Genomic DNA, 26,579 nt, shown 5'->3' with positions numbered 1-26,579 from the left:
AGGAGGATGCGCCCTGATCACGTGGGAGGGTCATAGGATTCGTCCAATCTCTGACGCGCAACATGTAAACAACAGCCTCAGCGGCCATTATTGTTCACTTGTCTTGGAAATAAGAGTTGGAAAGAAACAAAAGCAACAACGACAGCTTTGAACCTTCACCTGGTAAGTTGACTGTTATGAAATATATCGTAACGTTATATTAACATTGCTGTGGTCCATATAAAACAGAAATGTGTGTGCCTACTTGCTGCTTTTAGCCTTTATATCGAGTCGTCTTAACAAAGGTAGACAAGTTTCTTTAAATAAATATAATCTTTATTTAACTAGGCAAGTCAGTTAAGAAGAAATTCTTATTTACAATGACGGCCTACACCCCAACGACGACGTTGGGCCAATTGTGCGCCTATGGGACTCCCAATCATGGCCGGTTGTGTTACAGCCTGGATTCGAACCAGGGTGTCTGTAGTGACGCCTCTACCACTGAGATGCCGTGCAAAATCACTGAATTACTGAAGCGGTCTAAGGACCGCTGCGCCACTCGGGAGCCCGAAACTATAGTTAACTATAATCACAGTGTTGCTGTCATTTTTAACTACTGTGTTTTTTCCCCGAGTTGTTGATTGTTCATTGCTGTGTTCTGAAATGTTGTATTATTTCTTCTGTTGGTCTATTTTTGAAGATACAGCTAACTTACCTCATCTTTGTTACAGCCAAAATGAAAGACCCAAGTCGCATCAACAACACCCCAAGCCTCAGCAACAGCGAACTTATCTTACATGGACAGTTCATCAATGATGACAATCCTTTTGCTGAATACATGTGGATGGAGAATGAGGAGGAATTCAACAGACAGGTACTCTACTTATTCTGCCTATTGATCAAGTACTAGATTAGGTAGCTAGTTGATTTAATATTTCATGCCTATATCACACACAAAGAAATAGCTGTTTTTGTAATAGCAATGTATCATTATTTCAATAATTTAGTGTTGCGAAGAGTGGGTGTCTAAATCATTTTGAATGCTTTGTCCGCAGATTGAGGAGGAACTGTGGGAGGAGGAGTTCATTGAGCGGTGTTTCCAGGAGATGTTGGAGGAAGAGGAGAATGAATGGTTCATCCCAGCAAGAGATCTCCCTCCAACCCTTGGTCAACTCCAGGACCAAATCAACCTACTGGTCCTCTGTGACACAGGCATCGTCGACGGCCTAGCGGTAAATGTTTCAGTGATTTTGTTTGTCCAGGTTTCCTTAAAGTAAAGTCTGTGGAAAGTAGCCATTTTAGTTGGCCTAGTCCTAGTCTTGTGTAGGGAACCAGTCATGCGCAGGATCAGGTGGCTTGCCAGGCTAGTCTCGTGTGGCCATCCTTCCAAATCTTGTCTCTTTGACTCATGAAAAGCCTGTGTTGCTGAGGCTAGCCTAGTCCCAGATATGTATGTGCTATCTTGCCACCACATTTCAAGTTTTATTAGTCGTATTTACGGGATACACAAAGGATACACCGTCCAACGAAATGTTTACTTGTAGGTTCCTTCTCGACAATGCAACAACAATAAGAAATAATAAAATATAAGAATACAAACAAAGTAAATTTCTCAGTAGAATAGAAGAACATTTTGAGCATACGTATAAAGTATGATTTTTGTCTTGTTTGGCAAGATAACACAGGCTGGAACATACTTTACTAAGAGTAGAACTAGGCCTATAATATCTCCATTTGTTTGGATTGAATAATTTTTGTAAGCTTTGATTACATTTTCCCTCATGTTTTTTTTCTCTTTAGATCAACAGCAATTTGAACCCTGAAGCACAAGAATTCGTACCAGGGTGGAAGCACTGAGACTAGTCCTCTGATGAACGAATCATCTGTCCACACTGAAGCCAGTGTAGCAAGATCTGTTGGAGTTCTGTTACTCTGTTGCACTTAATGTGTTGCCAAAGTTTTCCAGCTAGCCCTGCATGTTTAACGTTTTGAATAATGTTGTGTATATAAATCATATGTTTGTTGTAACTCTTCTGAATGTAAAAACAGGGTAGGAGCCAGAATACTTTTTACTTGTATTACTTATTTGAATATTATAGGCCTATGTTATGTAAGTTGTTCTAACATACCTGCCCCATCAAATAATAATTTTCTGTTCAATCAAAACTAGTGGTTCATCTCAAAATCACAAATGTATTTTTCGTTAGATCTTTGTTTGCGTTATGAATTCAGTAACAAAGTTCAGAGAACATATTTCTTTATACAGTCTCCTTTTGTTGAAATGCAGTTTGCTATGAGATTAATATGTAATATCTTAGCGGGGTTTAAACCTGGATGTTATAAATTAGATTATCTACTTTATAATATGTCTCTTATTTGTTTGTGTTCTACATTTATCTTTCTTTTCAGAGTCTGAAATGCCAGGCTTATTTTAGATTTTATTTTCATTGCTCCTTCTTCCTGACATTATCTTTCAGAGCCTGGAGCTTGAAATCCTACTGCCATGTCGATGTTGACTTTAGTTTTTTCTAAATGCACCTAAAAGGAAAACTACTGTATAAAAACTTACCAAAACTATTGTAAAAAAAATAAAAATGTTTTTTTCTTTAAGTATTTGAAAATAAATGTTGGACTATATATTTTGTGATTTCACACAACAAATCATGGCCCCTGATAAATTCATACTCTTGTTTAATATATAGTAAACAAACTGCAATCGATTTTTATGGGTGCGTTCGTTAATCCGCTCTGGCTATATACTCCGATCTCATAGTACTCTCGTCTGAGTGCCAGAGCGCAGAATAATTCGTGAATTTACGCTCAACACCGATAGAATATGGTCGGTGTCAGTAAAATGTTGCCAGCAGCACAGTTACAGCCACCACCAACGCTCTGGATAACATGAATACAGCTCTGCTATGGAAAATAAAATAGTCAGTGAGGTGTTCTCATATTTGTGTCTGGAAGTAGCTAGCAAGTTAGCTTGACTGCGGTTGTGAGGTCCGACCGCTCGGTTCAACTCCACTCCTCGGCCAGATACGCTCTGAATTTACGAACCGCCAGAGCGCACTCTGGAAATGCAGATCAATTTTTACGAAAACACACTACTTTTTTTTAAAGTGGTTACTTCCGGTTCCGGTTTAGACGCCTGGGAAGCTAGCTAGCTACTTCGATACAGGTTTCAGTAAGATACTTAACGAATTAACGTATATGCCGACATTTATGTTTGTATGTATTCACAAATTATCTTTAAAAAAATGCTAACGTGAGAGGAAGGTAGCTAGCTGACGTTAGCTTTGCTAGCTCAGCCAGTGTCGGTTTCAAGTAAATGTAAACAGCAACGTTATGCTTTTAATAACTTAAATGACCTTTCCCAGTAGCCTAATATTGAATCCATATTCCCTAGATTGCTTCTTTGACCCATCATCTCTTCACTGGCAACTTTCTCAACAGAGATTAGATACGTCTACGTTCCAGCATGTCTCACAACTACTCCTACAGACGACCACAACCAGCTAAAGATCTAAGAGATAGCTCTTTCGACTCTCCAGATCACCTGCACCCTGGAGACCACAGTGACAATGTTTACAGATCGTCTCAGGAGCCACCATCTCATTGCACAATACCATCCTACCCATACTCCTCATCCAGAGCCTCCGCTGCCACCGAGTCCCCTTACTCCTCCTCACTAAACAGGTCAGACCAAACTCTCTTGAGCAGCTGTGGGCTCGAGCCCAAAGACTTGTCTCTACTAGCCGAGATGCCTGAGGATCTCAACAACGTGGAGAACCTACCACATCTGGTCCTGGAGATCAAGAAGAAGAGGGCGACACAGCAGTCGCCATATCCAGCTATGATCTCTTACCCTCTTGCTGCCACATCTCGTCCCCCCTCTGCTACCCCGCCTCCAGGCCGTGTGTGGGAGCAGGGTGACCGGAGTCGTTCTCAACAATTAGACTACCCGTTGGACATCCACCCCTCTCTTCCCCCTTCCCAACTTCTTCCCACAGAACAGGCTGAGCCCTGGCAACTAGATCAGCATGGCAACTCGATGCAGTACACACGCTCTCGCCTAGAACCTGTGCCTGTCCGAGTTGTGGACTACCACTATGGTAAAGAAACTCCCAGAAGTTACCAAACTCCTAGGTCCACTTACAGCACGGCCCAAGGAGGAAGCAGCAACAGCTGGAAACCCCCCAACTCATCCCAACCAGCAGTAGATTACAGGTACTCACCACCACCGACTACAGACTACAGACCACGCCCAGACCAAGATGTCCCAGTTGTCACAATCAAGATGGCCACCTCTGGCAACACTCCCACCAAGAAGGCTGCTCTTGACTTCCACGGAGAAATCCCCAAAACGTTTCCTCATTCGTGCTCTCTCTGTAATATTACCGTGCTCTCTGAAAAGGTAAGTAGCTTACTCCTCTTATTTCTGAGTGCATGATCTGGATCTCAGGTAGGTTCATGTGTGTGAAAAGGTCCAAAGTGTATCAATCTTAAGCCTATTTGTACCACTGATAATATACAGTTAATGCATAGGCTGTGATTTAACATGCGTAGCAGTATCTTAAATATGAACAACGAGAGAAACATTATTATTTGCTTTTTGTTGCAGTACTGGTTCCCACATGCCAATGGAACTCAACATGCAGAGGGACAGCTCACACTTCTTAAAATGTGAGTAATCACATATTCAAGTAGTTTTTCCAGTTCTGCAATCATCAGCATGACATTTCAAACTCGTACTGTCAGTATTGATATTGTAATAGGCCTAGCTTAAATCGATTAAGTTCCTAAATTGTCCAGCTTTTAACATTCCATCTCTTCTTCTTGTGCCTGTGTTTTAGGTATCCTGAGTGGGATTGCCAGATGCAGACCACCAGAAAGTGAGTTCACATCTCTCCGTGTCTACGCTACCATTCACATCTCTCCGCGTGTACGCTACCGTTCACACCTCTCCGCGTGTACGCTACCGTTCACATCTCTCCGCGTGTACGCTACCGTTGACATCTCTCCGCGTGTACGCTACCGTTGACATCTCTCCGCGTGTACGCTACCGTTGACATCTCTCCGCGTGTACGCTACCGTTGACATCTCTCCGCGTGTACGCTACCGTTGACATCTCTCCGCGTGTACGCTACCGTTGACATCTCTCCGCGTGTACGCTACCGTTGACATCTCTCCGCGTGTACGCTACCGTTGACATCTCTCCGCGTGTACGCTACCGTTGACATCTCTCCGCGTGTACGCTACCGTTCACATCTCTCCGCGTGTACGCTACCGTTGACATCTCTCCGCGTGTACGCTACCGTTGACATCTCTCCGCGTGTACGCTACCGTTCACATCTCTCCGCGTGTACGCTACCGTTCACATCTCTCCGCGTGTACGCTACCGTTGACATCTCTCCGCGTGTACGCTACCGTTCACATCTCTCCGCGTGTACGCTACCGTTCACATCTCTCCGCGTGTACGCTACCGTTGACATCTCTCCGCGTGTACGCTACCGTTCACATCTCTCCGCGTGTACGCTACCGTTCACATCTCTCCGCGTGTACGCTACCGTTGACATCTCTCCGCGTGTACGCTACCGTTCACATCTCTCCGCGTGTACGCTACCGTTCACATCTCTCCGCGTGTACGCTACCGTTCACATCTTTCCGCGTGTACGCTACCGTTCACATCTCTCCGCGTGTACACTACCGTTCACATCTCTCCGCGTGTACGCTACTGTTTGGGGTCACTTTTATTATTAATATACCTTTATTTCAACAAGAAACACAGACTGAGACCAAGATCTCTTTTACAGCTGGGCCCTGCATACACATGTTTACACATACAGTTTACGTATAATGATTAAGAAACTACACAAGACAAAACGATCACAGATAACACAAAAAATACAGCAGCAGATTGTTACATTTACACATAGGTTATTCCCCTAACAGCATAAGAACTTGCATTACCCAAAGCAGTTACAAGCAATACAAAAATAAAAATCCTCCAATAAATGTTTAAAATGGGCAACAGGGGGACAAGAGTCTCAAGTTTAAGTTTAGTCTGCAGGCTATTCCATAGGCAAGGAGCGTAACAGGAAAAGGCAGCCATACCCAACTCTGTGGAAATCGCATGGGCCTCAAGTGTAATCCATGCTTGAGACCTGGTGTTAGGAATTATAATTATAATATTGATGAGTGATGATAAATAAGAAGGTAGTTTATTCAGAAGTGCTTTATAGACAAACACGAGAGCCTGTTGCTCTCGTCACATGGACATCGAAGTCCAACCAACATTATGATATAAAACACAATGGTGAGTTCTGTAGCTAGCACCCGTAATAAACCTAAGTGCGCAATGATAAGTAGCATCCAGCGATTTAAGTGTGGATGCCATAGCATGCATGTAGATAATATCCCCATATTCTATTTCAGACATAAAAGTAGCTTGCACAATTTGTCTTCTATTTGTAGAGGACAAATATGTCCTGTTTCTATAGAGGAAGCCTAGCTTGATTTTTTTTGCTGTTTACAAAGTTCATCAACATGCATTTTAAAAGACAGTTTATCATCCAACCATATCCCTAAGTATTTATATGCAGAGACCTGATTAATTCAAGAGCGATCTAAGCTCGTAAGTGCAAGTGTATTTTCAACCATCTTTTTGAATCTTTTAAGAAATGTCCTTGTTTTTGATAGAAAACCAACAAAAAAATTGTCCATTAAAATAACATAAAATTGATCAGAAATACAGTGTAGACATTGTTAATGTTGTAAATGACTATTGTATCTGAAAATGGCAGATTTTTTATTTTTTTTATGGAATATCTACATAGGCGTACAGAGGCCCATTATCAGCAACCATCACTCTTGTGTTCCAATGGCACGTTGTGTTAGCTAATCCAAGTGTATCATTTTAAAAGGATAATTGATAATTAGAAAAGCATTTTGCAATTATGTTAGCGCAACTGGAAACAGTTGTTCTGATTTAAAGAAGCAATAAAACTGGCCTTTAGACTAGTTGAGTTATCTGGAGCATCAGCATTTGTGAGTTCGATTACAGGCTCAAAATGGCCAGAAATAAATAACTTTGTTCTGAAACTCATCAGTGTATTCTTGTTCTGAGAAATGAAGGCTATTCCATGCGAGAAATTGCCAAGAAACTGAAGATCTCGTACAACGCTGTGTACTACTTCCTTCACAGAACAGCACAAACTGGCTCTAACCAGAATAGAAAGAGGAGTGGGAGGCCCCGGTGCACAACTGAGCAAGAGGACACGTACATTAGTGTCTAGTTTGAGAAACAGACGCCTCACAAGTCCTCAACTGGCAGCTTCATTAAATAGTACCTGCAAAACACCAGTCTCAACGTCAACAGTGAAGAGGCGATTCCGGGATGCTGGCCTTCTAGGCAGAGTTGCAAAGATAAAGCCATATCTCAGACTGGCCAATAAAAAGAAAAGATTAAGATGGGCAAAAGAACACAGACACTGGACAGAGGAAGATTGGAAAAAAGTGTTGGACAGACGAATCTAAGTTTGAGGTGTTCACAAAGAAGAACATTCGTGAGACGCAGAAAAAATGAAAAGATGCTGGAGGAGTGCTTGACGCCATCTGTCAAGCATGGTGTAGGCAATGTGATGGTCTGGGGGTGCTTTGGTGGTGGTAAAGTGGGAGATTTGTACAGGGTAAAAGGAATCTTGAAGAAGGAAGACTATCACTCCATTTTGCAACGCCATGCCATACCCTGTGGACAGCGCTTAATTGGAGCCAGTTTCTTCCTACAACAGGACAATGACCCAAAGCACAGCTTCAAACTATGCAAGAACTATTTAGGGGAGAAGCAGTCAGCTGGTATTCTGTCTATAATGGAGTGGCCAGCACAGTCGCCGGATCTCAACCATATTGAGCTGTTGTGGGAGCAGCTTGACCGTATGGTACGTAAGAAGTGACCATCAAGCCAATCCAACTTGTGGGAGGTGCTTCAGGAAGCATGGGGTGAAATCTCTTCAGATTACCTCAACAAATTGACAACTAGAATGCCAAAGGTCTGCAACTCTGTAATTGCTGCAAATGGAGTATTCTTTGATGAAAGCAAAGTTTGAAGGACACAACTATTATTTCAATTAAAAATCATTATTTACAACCTTGTCAACGTCTTGACTATATTTCCTATTCATTTTGCAACTCATTTCATGTAATTTTTCATGGAAAACAAGGACATTTCTAAGTTACCACAAACTTTTGAACGGTAGTGTATGTGCTTTAGTATTAATGTAGAAAAGATCTTAACAACAGGCCTTTTTAATTCCTTCAGTGGTGATGAGACCGAAGAAGAGACAAAGAGACCGAAGAAACCGAAGAAGAGAAGAAAAGAGAAGACTGGTGGACCTTCCCATAGGTTGATTAACTACTTGGGTAAACTCACTGCATTAGTGTGCCTATTACAGTGCACTGGGAAAGTATTCAGACCCTTTGACTTTTTCCACATGTTTTTACCTTACTTTATTTTTAGCTTTATTCTAAAATTGATGAGGGGGGGAACGATTTAATCAATTTACACACAATACCCCATAATGACAAAGCGAAAACAGTTTTTTTTAAATGTTGCTAATTTATTTAAAAAAATATTACATTTACATAAGTATTCAGACCCTTTACTCAGTACTTTGTGTAAGCACCTTTGGCAACGATTACAGCCTCGAGTCTTCTTGGGTATGATGCTACAAGCTTGGCACACCTGTATTTGGGGAATTTCTCCTATTCTTCTCTGCAGATCCTCTCAAGCTCTGTCAGGTTGGATGTGGAGCTCGCTGCACACCTATTTTCAGGTCTCTCCAGAGATGTTCGATCAGATTCAAGTCTGGGCTCTGGTTGGGCCACTCAAGGACATTCAGAGACTTATCTTGAAGCCACTCCTGCATTGTCTTGGCTGTGTGCTTAGGGTCATTGACCTGTTGGAAGGTGAACCTTCGCCCCAGTCTAAGAACCTGCTCCAGAGAGCTCAGGACTTCATCAAGGATCTCTGTGTACTTTGCTCCGTTCATCTTTCCCTCGATCCTGACTAGTCTCCTAGTCCCTGCCGCTGAAAAACACCCCCATAGCATGATGCTGCCACCACCATGCTTCACCGTAGGGATGGTGCCAGGTTTCCTCCAGACGTGACGCTTGGCATTCTTGGCACTTGGAACTCAACGAGTTCAATCTTGGTTTCATCAGACCAGAACATCTTGTTTCTCATGGTCTGAGAGTCCTTTAGGTGCCTTTAGGCAAACTCCAAGCAGGCTGTCGTGCCTTCTACTGAGAAGTGGCTTCCATCTGGCCACTCTACCATAAAGGCCTGATTGGTGAAGTGCTGCGGAGATGGTGGTCCTTATGGAAGGTTCTCCCATCTCCACAAAGGAACTCTGGAGCTCTGTCAGAATGACCGTTGAGTTCTTGGTCACCTCCCTGAACAAGGCCCTTCTCGGAAGAGCTCTAGGAAGAGTCTCAAGGAAGAGTCTTGGTGGTTCCAAACTTCTTCCATTTAAGAATGATGGCCACTGTGTTCTTGGGGACCTTCAATGCTGCAGAATGTTTTTGGTACCATTCCCCAGATCTGTGCCTCGACACAATCCTGTCTCGGAGCTCTACTGACCACTCCTTCGACCTCATGGCTTGGTTTTTTGCTCTGACATGCACTGTCAACTGTGGGACCTTTATATAGACAGGTGTGTGCCTTTCCAAATCATGTCCAATCAATTGAATGTACCACAGGTGGACTCCAATCAAGTTGTAGAAACATCTCAAGGATGATCAATGGAAACAGGATGCACCTGAGCTCAATTTCGAGTCTCAAAGCAAAGGGTCTGAATACTTTTGTAAATAAGGTTTTTCAGTTTTTTATTTGTAATACATTTGCAAACATTTCTAAACCTGTTTTCGCTTTGTCATTATTGGGTATTGTGTGTAGATTGAGGATTTTTATTTATTTAATCAATTTTAGAATAAGGCTGTAACGTAACAAAATGTGGAAAAAGTGGTCTGAATACTTGTACTAGAGAGATTTACATGGTTATTAAAACGTCATGCCAGGGTAAGCCTACATGAAACACAGCCCTTATTTTAGGTGTTACAAAAATATCCCATGGGAAATTTGGGTGGAAAAAACAATTGGAACCATTTCCCGGTTTGACCTCCTAGGTTTTATGGGTATTATAACACCTTCCCTGTGGGGCTTTATTGTGCATAGGCCAGTGACAAAATATCTGTTTAATCCATTTTAAATTCAGGCTGTAATACAACAAAATGTGGAACAAGTCAAGGGGTGTGAATGCTTTCTGCAGACTCTTTTCATACATTTTTCTTATTTTGAATTGAAACCACAACTCTGTTAGCGCCATACTCTACTAACTAATCCACACAGGACCATTTGCTGCGATTATATGTACAATCATTTTTTGGGGGGAATGATTATTATTATAACGTGCCATTAACTTACCTTTTCTATTGTCCTGTAGGTAAACCGTCAAGTAGCGGCTCTAGAGAAAGCAAAGACCCTAAGACAAAGGTTACTAAGGTATTGTTGTTCTTCCTGCTATCTAGTTTTCTTACTATCTAGTTTTCACTTTTTATTTTGTGTGTGTTTTCACAATGTCTGTTTACTTGCCTATTAATTTCCAGAGGAGTGGCAAAGTGGTTTGTGCCAAATTTTCCGCCCGGTGTCTCAACGAAGATGGTTTGAAGGACCTGATTAAACCGTTTGGGGAAGTTGTGAAAATCATCATGTTCCCTGCTTTGGTAAGAAGATTAGTAGCCTATTCATCCTGCCGTCTATAGAAATAGATAATAAATGTGTTTTCAATTCCTATGAAATAGGAAATTGACTGAATTATAATAATACAAATCTTATAGTTATTAAAAGTAATGTAAGGAAAGAAATAGAATCGCCACCTGTCATGGCCTCATTGACTTCAATAGGGATATCCATTCTAGTTGTAATGTTTTTATGGTTCTTGTAACGCTGCAGCTTCAGGCGTTTGTGGAGATGGGCTCAAAGGACCAGGCTGCCGATATTGTGACATACTACCTCAGTAACCCAGTGATGGTGAAAGGAGGACAAGTCACCTTCTCTGTCTCTTCAACATTTAATTTCCTGCAGGTACATTTTTACAAGTTTAATTAATTGGCATCATTTCAGTTAAGTTTGGTTAAAAGGGTAATTGCATATTTTCTCTAAAACAACCACACACACACACAGAGTATTATTCAATGAGTTAAATAAATACATTTACGTCCGTATAGAGTTCCCGGGTGTTGCGTTTTTCCCCTGTGCCTTCTGGCAAAGAGTCTGCCGCGTGGAAGAGAGAGTTACTGGCCGTAGCTGAAGGATTTGGACCTGTAAAGCGCACTCTATTCTTACCCACGCAGGTATTAAACTGCATTTTTGCGTTGAATTTTTTTTTTTGGTCTGTGTTATAGTCTTATTATAATTTGCTTACAGTGTTCTGTCCTTGTAGGCATTTGTGGAAATGACAAATGCACTAGATGCACAGAAGCTGGTTGGACACCATACGTCTAAACACCTGAAAATAGATGAGATACATATTAAAGTGGCCTTCTCTTCAGAGTATAATACACTTCGGTAAGTTGATGCGTCCCCCTTGTTGTGCCATTACCTTTTGTTTTGCATGCAAACATTCATTAATTATGGCTTCTGAGTTCAGACTGTCAGACACTGTAGATGTCATCATTATAACCACTGAATTAAAGAAGAAATAGTTCATTTAAACTCTGTAAAAGCCAGAAACGTGGGAATAAAAGTGTTATCTGTGAACTTTCTTTCCATCCCATCATGCAGGACCATATCTGACAGGAAGTCTTCAGACAGGAAGTCTCCAGACAGGAGCAGGAATTCTGAAGACCGATCTAAGAGGAAGAGAACCCCAAGCCACAGAAGGCAGTCCCTCAGCCCCAGGAGAGATTCCCCAACCACCTCAAAAAGGAGGAGGAGTAGAGAGAGGGATAGCGACCATCACAAAGAACGAGTGAAATCAAACTGTGGGGGTAAAGGCAGTCCAAGGTCTCCCAGCAAACAAAGTTCCAGCCGGTCATCCGGAAGCCCTCGCAGGCCAAGGTCCCCCAGCAAACAGAGCTCCAGCCGGTCTTCCAGAAGCCCTCGCAGGCCAAGATCCCCCAGCAAACAGAGCTCCAGCCGGTCTTCCAGAAGCCCTCGCAGGCCAAGATCCCCCAGCAAACAGAGCTCCAGCCGGTCTTCCAGAAGCTCTCGCAGGCCAAGATCCCCAAGCAAACAGAGCTCCAGCCGGTCTTCCAGAAGCCCTCGCAGGCCAAGGTCCCCCAGCAAACAGCGCTCCAGCCGGTCTTCCAGAAGCCCTCGCAGGCCAAGGTCCCCCAGCAAACAGAGCTCCAGCCGGTCTTCCAGAAGCCCTCGCAGGCCAAGGTCCCCCAGCAAACAGAGCTCCAGCCAGACCTCCAGAAGACCTCGCTCCCATACTAAAGAGAGGGTCTCCAGTGAGAAGAAGACCCCAGGTTCTGGTAAAACAGACCCCAAGAAGGACAAGGTATCTCCCAGTTCCACTCGCTCACAACCTCCCACCAAGGATAAGACCCCATCCCTGTCCTCCACTGTGATGGAGAAGTCCGAAGAGGCTGTCGACAAGACTGACCAGAGCAAGAAAAAAACTGAGACTCGGGAGGATGGAGCCACGGAGGCCTGTGATATGGACAGTGACATCGAGGGGATGGCCGTGTATGGGGAGGATGGGGAGAAGAACTCTGACATGGGCGAGGAGGAAGAGGAAGAGGGGCAAGTAGGGGAGAAAGAGGGAGAGGTAGGAGAGGCAGAAGTAGTGGAGGAAGAGGGAGAGGGAGAGGTAGGGGAGAAACAGGAAGAGGGGCAAGTAGTGGAGGAAGAGGAAGAGGTAGAGGAGGAAGAGAAGGGAGAGAAACAGCAGGAGAGTGCTGAGGACTTGATCCAAGAGCTCTCAGCTACCGGATCAGAACAGGGGAAAGCGTTCTCAGCTACCGGATCAGAACAGGGGAAAGCGTTCTCAGCTACCGGATCAGAACAGGGGAAAGCGTTCTCAGCTACCGGATCAGAACAGGGGAAAGCGTTCTCAGCTACCGGATCAGAACAGGGGAAAGCGTTCTCAGCTACCGGATCAGAACAGGGGAAAGCGTTCTCAGCTACCGGATCAGAACAGGGGAAAGCGTTCTCAGCTACCGGATCAGAACAGGGGAAAGCATTCTCAGCTACCGGATCAGAACAGGGGAAAGCATTCTCAGCTACCGGATCAGAACAGGGGAAAGCGTTCTCAGCTACCGGATCAGAACAGGGGAAAGCGTTCTCAGCTACCGGATCAGAACAGGGGAAAGCGTTCTCAGCTACCGGATCAGAACAGGGGAAAGCGTTCTCAGCTACCGGATCAGAACAGGGGAAAGCGTTCTCAGCTACCGGATCAGAACAGGGGAAAGCGTTCTCAGCTACCGGATCAGAACAGGGGAAAGCGTTCTCAGCTACCGGATCAGAACAGGGGAAAGCGTTCTCAGCTACCGGATCAGAACAGGGGAAAGCGTTCTCAGCTACCGGATCAGAACAGGGGAAAAAGAGAGATGATGAAGACCAGAAAGCAGATGCTTCATATGTTGATGAGGTAAAGTACATGCTCTGTCAGGTCTTTAACAAGGTAGTTCATCTATACATGCTCTGTCAGGTCTTTAACATGTAGATAATCTATACATGCTCTGTCAGGTCTTTAACATGTAGATAATCTATACATGCTCTGTCAGGTCTTTAACATGTAGATAATCTATACATGCTCTGTCAGGTCTTTAACATGTAGATAATCTATACATGCTCTGTCAGGTCTTTAACATGTAGATAATCTATACATGCTCTGTCAGGTCTTTAACATGTAGATAATCTATACATGCTCTGTCAGGTCTTTAACATGTAGATAATCTATACATGCTCTGTCAGGTCTTTAACATGTAGATAATCTATACATGCTCTGTCAGGTCTTTAACATGTAGATAATCTATACATGCTCTGTCAGGTCTTTAACATGTAGATAATCTATACATGCTCTGTCAGGTCTTTAACATGTAGATAATCTATACATGCTCTGTCAGGTCTTTAACATGTAGTTCATCTATTTAATAAGTCAAATAACATAGTTCCAATTTGTAAAATACAAGGTGTCATGTTTAATACGTGTTGTGTGTTTCAGTAAATCCTAAAATCCTTATGTTTTGATTTTTTTGTTCCCCTCATTGTCACACAGGAGGAGCATGATTTCCCAGAGGGCCATGAGAACCCTATCACTTTGGATGACCTAGAGCAGGATTCGTCAGCTGATGACCAAGGTGATTACTACTCAACACCTAGCTACTGGACCATAGATTACATTCAAACTTCAGCACTTTCAAAGAAAGAGTAATATTGTTATGAAGGTCATTAATTGTATGTTTATCTTACATTGCAGATAACCAGTCAACAGATGAGCCCAAGAGCAGGTCCAAGAGCAGGTCCAAGAGCAGGTCCAAGAGCAGGTCCAAGAGCAGGTCCAAGAGCAGGTCCAAGAGAAGGTCCAAGAGAAGGTCCAAGAGCAGGTCCGAGAGCAAGGTGAGCAAATGGTATTTTTTATTCTTGTTATTGATGTGTTCTGTGAGTCAGTTAGAATGTGTTTATTGAACCTTATGAGATAAGACTGGTTTAAAGCAAAAGGTCAGTCTAGCACCATATACACTGCTCAAAAAAATAAAGGGAACACTAAAATAACACATCCTAGATCTGAATGAATGAAATATTCTTATTAAATACTTTTTTCTTTACATAGTTGAATGTGCTGACAACAAAATCACACAAAAATTATCAATGGAAATCAAATTTATCAACCCATGGTCTGGATTTGGAGTCACACTCAAAATTAAAGTGGAAAACCATACTACAGGCTGATCCAACTTTGATATAATGTCCTTAAAACAAGTCAAAATGAGGCTCAGTAGTATGTGTGGCCTCCACGTGCCTGTATGAACTCCCTACAACGCCTGGGCATGCTCCTGATGAGGTGGCGGATGGTCTCCTGAGGGATCTCCTCCCAGACCTGGACTAAAGCATCCGCCAACTCCTGGACAGTCTGTGGTGCAACGTGGCGTTGGTGGATGGAGCGAGACATGATGTCCCAGATGTGCTCAATTGGATTCAGGTCTGGGAAACGGGCGGGCCAGTCCATAGCATCAATGCCTTCCTCTTGCAGGAACTGCTGACACACTCCAGCCACATGAGGTCTAGCATTGTCTTGCATTAGGAGGAACCCAGTGCCAACCGCACCAGCATATGGTCTCACAAGGGGTCTGAGGATCTCATCTCGGTACCTAATGGCAGTCAGGCTACCTCTGGCGAGCACATGGAGGGCTGTGCGGCCCCCAAAGAAATGCCACCCCACACCATGACTGACCCACCGCCAAACCGGTCATGCTGGAGGATGTTGCAGGCAGCAGAACGTTCTCCACGGTGTCTCCAGACTCTGTCACGTCTGTCACATGTGCTCAGTGAACCTGCTTTCATCTGTGAAGAGCACAGGGCGCCAGTGGAGAATTTGCCAATCTTGGTGTTCTCTGGCAAATGCCAAACGTCCTGCACGGTGTTGGGCTGTAAGCACAACCCCCACCTGTGGACGTCGGGCCCTCATACCACCCTCATGGAGTCTGTTTCTGACCGTTTGAGCAGACACATGCACATTTGTGGCCTGCTGGAGGTCATTTTGCAGGGCTCTGGCAGTGCTCCTCCTGCTCCTCCTTGCACAAAGGCGGAGGTAGCGGTCCTGCTGCTGGGTTGTTGCCCTCCTACGGCCTCCTCCACGTCTCCTGATGTACTGGCCTGTCTCCTGGTAGCGCCTCCATGCTCTGGACACTACGCTGACAGACACAGCAAACCTTCTTGCCACAGCTCGCATTGATGTGCCATCCTGGATGAGCTGCACTACCTGAGCCACTTGTGTGGGTTGTAGACTCCGTTTCATGCTACCACTAGAGTGAAAGCACCGCCAGCATTCAAAAGTGACCAAAACATCAGCCAGGAAGCATAGGAACTGAGAAGTGGTCTGTGGTCACCACCTGCAGAATCACTCCTTTATTGGGGGTGTCTTGCTAATTGCCTATAATTTCCACCTTTTATCTATTCCATTTGCACAACAGCATGTGAAATTTATTGTCAATCAGTGTTGCTTCCTAAGTGGACAGTTTGATTTCACAGAAGTGTGATTGACTTGGAGTTACATTGTGTTGTTTAAGTGTTCCCTTTATTTTTTTGAGCAGTGTATTATCTGGGTTAAGTTAACTATTGTCAATAAGGTTGTCACAACCACACGTGTGTAAAATGTATTTATTTCAGTACTCAGGACGTGATCAGACACCTGGTAGAGTGATCTACGTCAGAAACCTTCCCAAAGGCTTCTATACAGAGAAGGACTTCCTGAAGATTGTTAAAGGCTTTGGGAGAGTGCACTGCTATTATCTCCATCGCAGTGGTGTAGAGGTATTTTCCCAACAGAAGGAAATCTAAAATGGAGTCGATCCTAATGATGTACTACAAGTCTGATCGTATTTGTTGTTTCAGTAACCATGGTCTCTCTCCTCTCTCGTCTCTCTCTCAGGGCTTCATTGAGATGGAGAGTTCTTCTGATGCGACAAAGGCTTTAAGAGAGCTGCGTTACTATGGCTATAAATTATACGACCAGTACGTGGTGGCCTCGCGGTCTGATAAATACAGAAGACTAATATCAGGGTAGGTGTCTGCTCTGCTAAACAGACATGTAGCACACTCCGTCCCATCCCGTGTGGGAACCACTGATAATTGATGTTTCTCTGTCTCTTCTGATAGATAATATCCCCGTCTGATCACATTTTATGTACAGTCAATTCTGCCTATCTAAAAGGTAAATGTTTCTAAAACGTATAGTTCTGGACAAAAAAGGAATTATCTTATTTTGTCAGGTTGAAACCTGAATCAGACTCTGATTCTGAAAGTGATCTGAAGAAAGATCACAGGAATACTAGAAGCACCAGGAGCAGGATAAGGGGATGGACCAGCAGTCACTCAAAGTCAGCAGCTAAGGACGAGGAGACGAAAGAGGAGGACGAGGAGACGAAAGAGGAGGACGAGGAGACGAAAGAGGAGGACGAGGAGACGAAAGAGGAGGACGAGGAGACGAAAGAGGAGGACGAGGAGACGAAAGAGGAGGACGAGGAGACGAAAGAGGAGGACGAGGAGACAAAAGAGGAGGACGAGGAGACGGACGAGGAGACGGACGAGGAGACGGACGAGGAGACGGACGAGGAGACGGGCGAGGAGACGGACGAGGAGACGGGCGAGGAGACGAAAGAGGCGGACGAGGAGACGAAAGAGGCGGACGAGGAGACGAAAGAGGCGGACGAGGAGACGAAAGAGGCGGACGAGGAGACGAAAGAGGCGGACGAGGAGACGAAAGAGGCGGACGAGGAGACGAAAGAGGCGGACGAGGAGACGGACGAGGAGACGAAAGAGGAGGACGAGGAGACGGACGAGGAGACGAAAGAGACGGACGAGGAGACGAAAGAGGAGTACGAGGAGACGAAAGAGGAGTACGAGGAAACGGACGAGGAGACGAAAGAAGAGGACGAGGAGACGAAAGAGGAGGACGAGGAGACGAAAGAGGAGGATGAGGAGACGGCACGACAAGTACACTCCGAACAGCGTAGTAAACAATCGTCTGATCCAGCTAAACACTTTCACATGGACAGAGGAGCGTCTAAATTGAATACTGACAAATTCTCCAACAGTGAAGACCAAAGCAAGGCCTCTGTCTCTGCTGCTGAGGATGAGAAGCGGGCCTGTAGCACCGAGGACAATGTAGAAACCAAGATGGAGGATAATGTGGAAATAGGACCAGATTACGTGAAGACTGGTATGGAGTCATCATTCCAGCCCAACAACCCAGTGGGTAAGTGTTTTGATGTGATTTATAGCCTCACTGCATTCTCATGGTAGCCTGGTCCCAGATCTGTTGTCTCCTTCTATAGCCTGGTCCCAGATCTGTTGTCTCCTTCTACAGCCTGGTCCCAGATCTGTTGTATCCTTCTATAGCCTGGTCCCAGATCTGTTGTCTCCTTCTATAGCTTCTGTTTGTGCTCTTGTCAACTCCATGGCATGACAATCCCATTAAGATTTGGCAAGAGAGTAGAAACCAACATGCACCCTGGCTACTGTCTTGGCCCCTTTCAAGAATAATTACGAAATTACCTTTTTAGACTTGTCTGGTCCACTTTCATCACTGAAACAACTTTTATTTGTTTGCTTTGAAAACACTACCAAGTGCAGCAATTAACCGTAGTAAGAAGCATTGTCTTTATGAAGTACAGTACTATGTTTTCTAACAAACGATATGTGTTTGTTACAGGAACGGAATTCATTCAACCTGTCATGGGCTACTTCTGCAACCTGTGTCAAGCCATTTATGTCAATGAGGACGAAGCAAAGTACCAACACTGCAGCAGCCTCTGTCACTATCTGAAGTTTATGGTAAGTCACCAGAATCCTATTGAATCTCATCAGAATCATCTCACTTTTGGGGCGACAGGTAGCCTAGTGGTTAGAGCGTTGGGCCAGTAACCGAAAGGTTGCTGGATCGAATCCCCGAGTTGACAAGGTAAAAATCTGTCATTCTGCCCGGTAGGCCGTCATTGTAAATAAGATTTTGTTCTTAATTAACTGACTTGCCTAGTTAAATAAAGGTGAAATAAATCAATAAAAACTAGAGTTTTCTATGCATCTTTACCATTAGCATAGAAACAATGGTTGGCCGACTGCACTTTTATAGTTCCTATTAGCAAATAATGTAAATCACAGGTGCTTAGGTTTGAAAAAGCAGGATCATTGCAGGTATTCTTTACATTATTCAACCACCATTTCTGTGCAGTTATTTGCTGTGTACATTACATGTTTACCTGGACGGTTACTGAGCTGTTTGATTTGTGTTGTCTCACAGGAACATTCAGGTAAAGACAAAGCCTCTAGCTAAAGGATGGTCCATCTCTGGAGGAAGTTGACAAGATGACAGTCTTAGACCCAATTTAACGGGAAGTGTACAAGTGCACACTTCTGGAGGAGTGTGAAGAATTGGGATTTTGCCATGTCTTACACTCAGAAGAACGGCACAGGTTTACCTAATCCACGAGAGGCTCTTTGTGAAACTCAACCTAGAACAATAAATGGGATTACAGATTACGTTAATCTGTATTGGTTTTTATGAACAAATGTACAACACCTACCTAGATATATTGTTATGTTTGTGTTATAATAGCTCCGATCTACTTCCTGTAACTTGATTTGTGTGTCCTGTGCTTGGAATTAAAGCTATTAGAAAACCCTATCATTTGTTTTCAAGATGAGTTGAAATAGAACTTCATTCTAAAATATTATGTTAATTAACATGCATTCATTATTGCATTTTTGTAATTTTAACATAATTCAAGCACGATAACATCACCACCTATACTGAACAAAAATTATTGAATGATTTTACTGAGTTACAGTTCATATAGGGAAATCAGTCAATTTAAATAAATTCATTAGGACCTAATTTATGGATTTCACATGATTGGGCAGGGGTGCAGTCATGGGAGGGCATAGGCCAACCCACTTGGGAGCCAAGTCCACCCATTGTGGACCCAGGCCCAACCAATCAGAATTAGTTTTACCCCACAAAAGGGCTTTATTACAGACAGAAATACTTCTCAGTTTCATCAGCTGTCCGGGGTGCTCGTCTCAGACGATCCCGCAGGTGAAGAAACTGGATGTGGAGGTCCTGGGCTGGCGTGGTTACATGTGGTCTGCGGTTGTGAGGCTGGTTGGACGTACTGCCCAATTCTCTAAGATGACGGAGGTGGCTTATGGTAGAGGAATTAACATTCAGTTATTCACTTAATAAGGAATTCTCCTTGACCACACCCACAAATTGGGGAAAACAAACATTCTTTCCTTTTGACCCCCAGTGTAAAAGAGCCAACTTTGTTGTCGATTTGTTATAAAGAAATAACAAAACATGCCGAAAAGCCGCTGTGTTGTTCAATGTACATGTAACCAGGTCAAACATCCTGACCTATGGTTTGCAATGCTCCCACTTTGGGAAATAGGCTACCACAGTAGCTATGTGTGGAAAACATTTCACCACAGAAAATCCATTTAACATTGTTTAGTATAGTCAGTTTTTAAGTCCACTTACTACTTATAGTTGTGTAGTTAAATTGTTTTTGCTAGCTTAATGTTCCAGTTGGTGGCTGCTAGCACCCTCGTGAAAAGGGCATTTTTAATGTTTTTATTTAACCCTTATTTCCTGGCATGAGGGAGCCCTACAATATTATGTTTTTCTAAGTAATGAGAACGCACGGGAGCAGGCAACGCTGAAAAGTAATCTTTAGATATGTTGTACTTTTCTTAAATTATAGTTTAGCAATTGACAAAAATAAGCAGACAACAAGAAAATTGCGTTTGAAAAAGGTCAAGTTTGTGCTGTGAGTCAATGGGGTAACCACGGGTTATTTTCCCTTACAGGCGGCCTGGGCCGTGACATTCTATGTAATACCAACTGGGACTATGGCGCTGCCATGCTAAAAACATGCTTTTGGGCACAAGAGTCATCTATCTGTGTTAGAGTCCTCTATATAGCTCTATGGGCGCGGCGTCTGTCTCCATGGTAAACAAACATGGCGGTGTCTGGTGAGTGGGAAATAGTTTTCATAAATGTGTAGACGAGTTGAGAACGGTAAACGTCTATGGTTGTTAATCGCATGTCATAATATGATTTTGGATATTTTTTGAGCTTTCAAGATAATTGACTTGTAGGCTACTGTAAGCACGGGAGAAAAAACGTTATCTACTAGCTAGCTATGCTATCTAGCTAATGTTAGCTAGCTACAGTAACATATCATGAACAGCAGCAGCAATGTTGACAAAGATGTTTCTATCTGTGATGTTGATGTTCAAGCAAGTGTGCCAATCAGACATTTTGGAAATACATCACTGTAAGCCTGTAGATAATTGATATGACATGGGATGATTTATAAAAATAATTGTTTAACTGCTGATTTTGTCTCATTCTTGCAGGAAAACATACAATTGTATCCTTTGTTTTTGCTGTAATGTAGAATCTGCATTTAACGTTAATAGCTAGCTATCTAACGGTAACGTCAGCTATGTCTTTAGCTAGCTTCTGTAGCAGTTAACCTTCGTGTGCACAACAAAATGGTAATATATTCCTTATAGGGGCTCCCGTGTGGCGCAGCGGTCCAAAACACAGCATCTCAGTGCTAGAGGCGTCATTACAGACTCTGGTTCGATTCCAGGCTGTATCACAACCGGCCGTGATTGGGAGTCCCATAGGGTGGCGCACAATTGGCCCAGCGTCGTTAGGGTTTGGCCGGAAAAGCGCCATTGTAAATAAGAATATGTTCTTAACTGACTTGCCTAGTTAAATAAGGTTAAAAAAAATTATATATATACACTGCTCAAAAAAATAAAGGGAACACTTAAACAACACAATGTAACTCCCCGTCAATCACACTTCTGTGAAATCAAACTGTCCTCTTAGGAAGCAACACTGATTGACAATAAATTTCACATGCTATTGTGCAAATGGAATAGACAAAAGGTGGAAATTATAGGCAATTAGCAAGACACCCCCAATAAAGGAGTGATTCTGCAGGTGGTGACCATAGACCACTTCTCAGTTCCTATGCTTCCTGGCTGATGTTTTGGTCACTTTTGAATGCTGGCGGTGCTTTCACTCTAGTGGTAGCATGAGACGGAGTCTACAACCCACACAAGTGGCTCAGGTAGTGCAGCTCATCCAGGATGGCACATCAATGCGAGCTGTGGCAAGAAGGTTTGCTGTGTCTGTCAGCGTAGTGTACAGAGCATGGAGGCGCTACCAGGAGACAGGCCAGTACATCAGGAGACGTGGAGGAGGCCGTAGGAGGGCAACAACCCAGCAGCAGGACCGCTACCTCCGCCTTTGTGCAAGGAGGAGCACTGCCAGAGCCCTGCAAAATGACCTCCAGCAGGCCACAAATGTGCATGTGTCTTCTCAAACGGTCAGAAACAGACTCCATGAGGGTGGTATGAGGGCCCAACGTCCACAGGTGGGGGTTGTGCTTACAGCCCAACACCGTGCAGGATGTTTGGCATTTGCCAGAGAACACCAAGATTGGCAAATTCGCTACTGGCGCCCTGTGCTCTTCACAGATGAAAGCAGGTTCACACTGAGCACATGAGCACATGTGACAGACCTGACAGAGTCTGGAGACGCCGTGGAGAACGTTCTGCTGCCTGCAACATCTTCCAGCATGACCGGTTTGGCGGTGGGTCAGTCATGGTGTGGGGTGGCATTTCTTTGTGGGGCCGCACAGCCCTCCATGTGCTCGCCAGAGGTAGCCTGACTGCCATTAGGTACCGAGATGAGATCCTCAGAGCCCTTGTGAGACCATATGCTGACACATGCACATTTGTGGCCTGCTGGAGGTCATTTTGCAGGGCTCTGGCAGTGCTCCTCCTTGCACAAAGGCGGAGGTAGCGGTCCTGCTGCTGGGTTGTTGCCCTCCTACGGCCTCCTCCACGTCTCCTCATGTACTGGCCTGTCTCCTGGTAGCGCCTCCATGCTCTGGACACTATGCTGACAGACACAGCAAACCTTCTTGCCACAGCTCGCATTGATGTGCCATCCTGGATGAGCTGCACTACCTGAGCCACTTGTGTGGGTTGTAGACTCCGTCTCATGCTATCACTAGAGTGAGAGCACCGCCAGCATTCAAAAGTGACCAAAACATCAGCCAGGAAGCATAGGAACTGAGAAGTGGTCTGTGGTCACCACCTGCAGAATCACTCCTTTATTGGGGGTGTCTTGCTAATTGCCTATAATTTCCACCTTTTGTCTATTCCATTTGCACAACAGCATGTGAAATTTATTGTCAATCAGTGTTGCTTCCTAAGTGGACAGTTTGATTTCACAGAAGTGTGATCGACTTGGAGTTACATTGTGTTGTTTAAGTGTTCCCTTTATTTTTTTGAGCAGTGTATAATGAGAGCCAGTTTCATCATAGAGCTTGATGGTTTTTGCGACTGCACTTGAAGTGAATTTTTTAAAATAAAAAATCTCAGATTCCGTGTGGCCTTTGAATAGTGTTAGTTTAAACAGTGCATACACCTCAAACATTTGCACCTTGTTCTACTGATTTCAACGTGATATCCATGGAAGTGATAAAAACAAAATGAATTGCATTACACTTACCGCGTTGTCGACCCACTTGAATCAAAATCCAACACTTCAAAATGTAGCTTGGTGTCTTCTGTAAGTTATCCTCTAACCAGTGATGTACATATTATTCCATGTGGGTTTTGAACTGTTAGTTTTTACAGGACATGCAACCTCATCTCCCCGTCAAGCTATTGATTTCAACCTGATAATCGATAGGAGTGATTGACAAAACAGTGTGGCGTTTCTCTTTCTGTTGGTGACCTCCGTATCAAAATGCAACATTCCAACATGTAGCTGACTGTCTTCTGCAGATTGTTCTCTAACCAGTGATGTAAAATGATCTCCTGCTTTCGTGTGGTTTTTGAGTTGTGGTAGTTTCAACAGTGCATACAACCTGATTTCCCCCTGCTAATCGATACGAGTGATTTATTGTCAAAACAGCAGGGTTTTTGGCGCATGTGCAATTTATTACTATTGTTGCACATTTATGTGTAGATGATACATTTTATGTTTAGGTTTTCAATTGAGTTTTAGGAATATAAATGTAACTTTTTCATAATTAATTTCCAATGGTATTGTACTTAATTAGGTAAAAACTGCTGAATGAGTCGAAAATGTGCTGTGATTGATTTATGACGAAATTGTCTACCAGAAATCATCAAAACGGCTTTGCCCTGCCAACTCATGTCATAGACCCATGGTTATATCATCTGCCAGCGGGCTACCATTTGCAAGTCTTAGATATGACCTTAACGCCACATCTCAGTTGTCCTCCACACCGCTGCAGGTCCTGTTCTACCTCAACGGCTGGTATTTTGCTGCCTACTTCCTTGCTGAGGGTCTGATGTTTGTTTACAAAGGTTTGTAGTCTACTCAAATGACCACACAGAGAGACATAAACTAATGTTTAATCAATCGCTCACTGCCTGATGTTTTGCAAACCCAGTGTCAGGCTGGAAGCAAAAGTATTGATTTCTAAGTATGCCTTTGTATTTCCACAGGATTGTTGTTACCATACCCACCAGCTAGTCTCACGTTGGACGTTGGGCTACTTCTTATTTTCCTTGGCCTGGAGTCCCTCCGAATATTTTACGGTTTGTGTTTTGTTAAGCTGTATTCTGGGCTACCGGTATGCCTCTGCAACATTTCATGGTGTAGAATAATACATATGTTAATTAAAATAAGTCTTCACATTATGTAGCCTATATTGTGCCTATAATTTCTAATATTTATTGCCTTTATGGCATCTGTTAGTTCTATTTGGCACCTACCGTAGGCCTATTCTATATGTCCTTCCTTTTTCCGTCCACACTTGTTCCAGGTTGGAAGGGGAACTTAACAGAGCGTTCTCTGGCCATGTTAGTGAGTGTGCTGGTCCTGGTGCCGTGCACAGTGCTGTCTGTGTACTACCTGATGCTGCAGACCTTCGTCCTGCGCCTGGAGTTCATCCTTAATGCTGTGTTACTCTGCTTCTACAGTCTGGAGATGCTGCTGGGTATCATGTCCATATCTGCATTCTCCAGGTAGGAGAAACATGACATGACATAGCCTGGGTACCGGTCTCTTTCTCCAGTAGGAGAAACATCTCATGGCATATCCTGGGTACCAGTCTCTTTCTCCAGTAGGAGAAACATGACATGACATTGCCTGGGTACCAGTCTCTTTCTCCAGTAGGAGAAACATCTCATGGCATAGCCTGGGTACCAGTCTCTTTCTCCAGTAGGAGAAACATGACATGACATAGCCTGGGTACCAGTCTCTTTCTCCAGTAGGAGAAACACGACATGGCATAGCCTGGGTACCAGTCTCTTTCTCCAGTAGGAGAAACATGACATGACATAGCCTGGGTACCAGTGTCTTTCTGCTCTCTTGACAACTACTTATAGAATTTACATTTAAAGGGTTGGCAAGAGAGAAGAAATGAACTCGCACCCAGGCTAGGCATGACATGCTCTTCTTTCTGGACTGGGGAGATTCCTTGGTTTTGTTGATTATTGATTCATTAACTTATTATGCTTTGCTCTTAAACTGTGGCCTTGCGTAACGTTTCACTGTAAAGGTCCTATATCAGTGATGCTGGATGTGACCTTGCGTAACGTTTCTCTGTAAAGGTCCTATATCAGTGATGCTGGATGTGGCCTTGCGTAACGTTTCACTGTAAAGGTCCTATATCAGTGTTGCTGGATGTGACCTTGCGTAACGTTTCACTGTAAAGGTCCTATATCAGTGTTGCTGGATGTGACCTTGCGTAACGTTTCACTGTAAAGGTCCTATATCAGTGATGCTGGATGTGACCTTGCATAATGTTTCACTGTAAAGGTTCTATATCAGTGATGCTGGATGTGACCTTGCGTAACGTTTCACTGTAAAGGTCCTATATCAGTGTTGCTCGATGTGACCTGATCTGCTCAGTGTTTCATGCTCATCAGTTTTTCCTCCATTTTGCTTGTCAGGTCAAAGGTGTACTAAGGAAGAGGAATGCTGCAATGTTCCACATCGCTTCAAGAGGAATGAAAAAATGATTTTTACTGGGATTGTTCTGTGAACATATTTTAATCCCACATGATATTGTTTGTGTTTTTATATGATCTGCTCATTTATATTTTTGTAATGATGAAATGTCACCTTTTTTAATTCTTTTTTGTGTCAACTGTCAATCTTGTGTTTTACTAGTAACACTAATGGAATTGTCAATGAGGGTATTCAATCTGCTGTACTTGATAATGGAATATATTTGTATGTTTTTTTGTGGGAGGGGGGATTCAGAACACTGTATTTAACGATTTACTTAATTAAAACAAATCCTTATTCATTCACCAGATAACTTTTTTCCACAAGCTTAATATATATTTCTGATTTGCTGAATCCCACCAGCAGCCTATGGTTAAACTCAGATCCTAATTCCATAGAACAGGGCTATTGACCAAATCTGTGTTGTTGAGCATTCTAAGCAAAGATGTGAAATGATGGGCAGTTATCATTATTGTTATTATAATAATTGTTTTACATTTAGCAGTGAAGACATTGAATGAAACATTTAGCATAATTACAATGCACAATCAAACTGAAGGGGTGGAGCTTTCATGCTCATCAGCAAATGTAGACGAATAAGAGATGAGGATGCATGCGCAATAAACCCTGAGTAGTGGGGCGAAGGGAGGGGGGACCGGGGACCGGGGCAGACGATGCTGTATGCGAAAGGATTCACTGTGTCTAGATAGAAGTAGCGGTCTTATCCATCCCATATAGACATGAAATGCTCTTTCTAAGACACCTCAGCGGACTTGCCAGTTGCTAGAAGTAGCCTAGTTA

At 43.5% G+C, this 26,579-nt stretch overlaps 3 protein-coding genes across 3 annotated transcripts; all 3 read left to right on the top strand.

Moving 5' to 3' along the window:
- Window positions 1-44: 44 nt before the first annotated feature.
- Window positions 45-2,604, top strand: LOC120062078 (polyadenylate-binding protein-interacting protein 2-like). The gene is made up of 4 exons (XM_039011883.1): window positions 45-162; window positions 711-853; window positions 1,035-1,211; window positions 1,780-2,604. The coding sequence occupies exons 2-4, from the start codon at window positions 716-718 to the stop codon at window positions 1,834-1,836; spliced, it is 372 nt and encodes a 123-aa protein (XP_038867811.1). The 5' UTR covers window positions 45-162; window positions 711-715; the 3' UTR covers window positions 1,837-2,604.
- Window positions 2,605-3,111: 507 nt separating this feature from the next.
- Window positions 3,112-19,037, top strand: LOC120062173 (transcriptional regulator ATRX-like). The gene is made up of 19 exons (XM_039011978.1): window positions 3,112-4,393; window positions 4,601-4,662; window positions 4,833-4,871; window positions 8,297-8,397; window positions 10,479-10,537; window positions 10,642-10,758; window positions 10,988-11,119; window positions 11,263-11,388; window positions 11,478-11,602; window positions 11,819-13,631; window positions 14,262-14,343; window positions 14,463-14,602; window positions 16,373-16,516; window positions 16,635-16,765; window positions 16,975-17,190; window positions 17,285-17,324; window positions 17,378-17,960; window positions 18,417-18,538; window positions 19,005-19,037. The coding sequence occupies exons 1-19, from the start codon at window positions 3,458-3,460 to the stop codon at window positions 19,035-19,037; spliced, it is 5,001 nt and encodes a 1,666-aa protein (XP_038867906.1). The 5' UTR covers window positions 3,112-3,457.
- On the top strand, window positions 17,589-26,243 carry LOC120062514 (transmembrane protein 216-like). The gene is made up of 9 exons (XM_039012547.1): window positions 17,589-17,960; window positions 18,417-18,538; window positions 19,005-19,014; window positions 20,570-20,734; window positions 21,122-21,135; window positions 24,034-24,127; window positions 24,269-24,361; window positions 24,589-24,790; window positions 25,721-26,243. The coding sequence occupies exons 4-9, from the start codon at window positions 20,722-20,724 to the stop codon at window positions 25,734-25,736; spliced, it is 432 nt and encodes a 143-aa protein (XP_038868475.1). The 5' UTR covers window positions 17,589-17,960; window positions 18,417-18,538; window positions 19,005-19,014; window positions 20,570-20,721; the 3' UTR covers window positions 25,737-26,243.
- The last annotated feature ends 336 nt before the right edge of the window (window positions 26,244-26,579 follow it).

This window comes from Salvelinus namaycush, chromosome 17, assembly GCF_016432855.1.
Source record: "Salvelinus namaycush isolate Seneca chromosome 17, SaNama_1.0, whole genome shotgun sequence".
Classification (NCBI taxonomy): Eukaryota; Metazoa; Chordata; class Actinopteri; order Salmoniformes; family Salmonidae; genus Salvelinus; species Salvelinus namaycush.
Note: the sequence above shows the minus strand (reverse complement) of the source record. Positions and strands in the feature narration are given on the sequence as shown.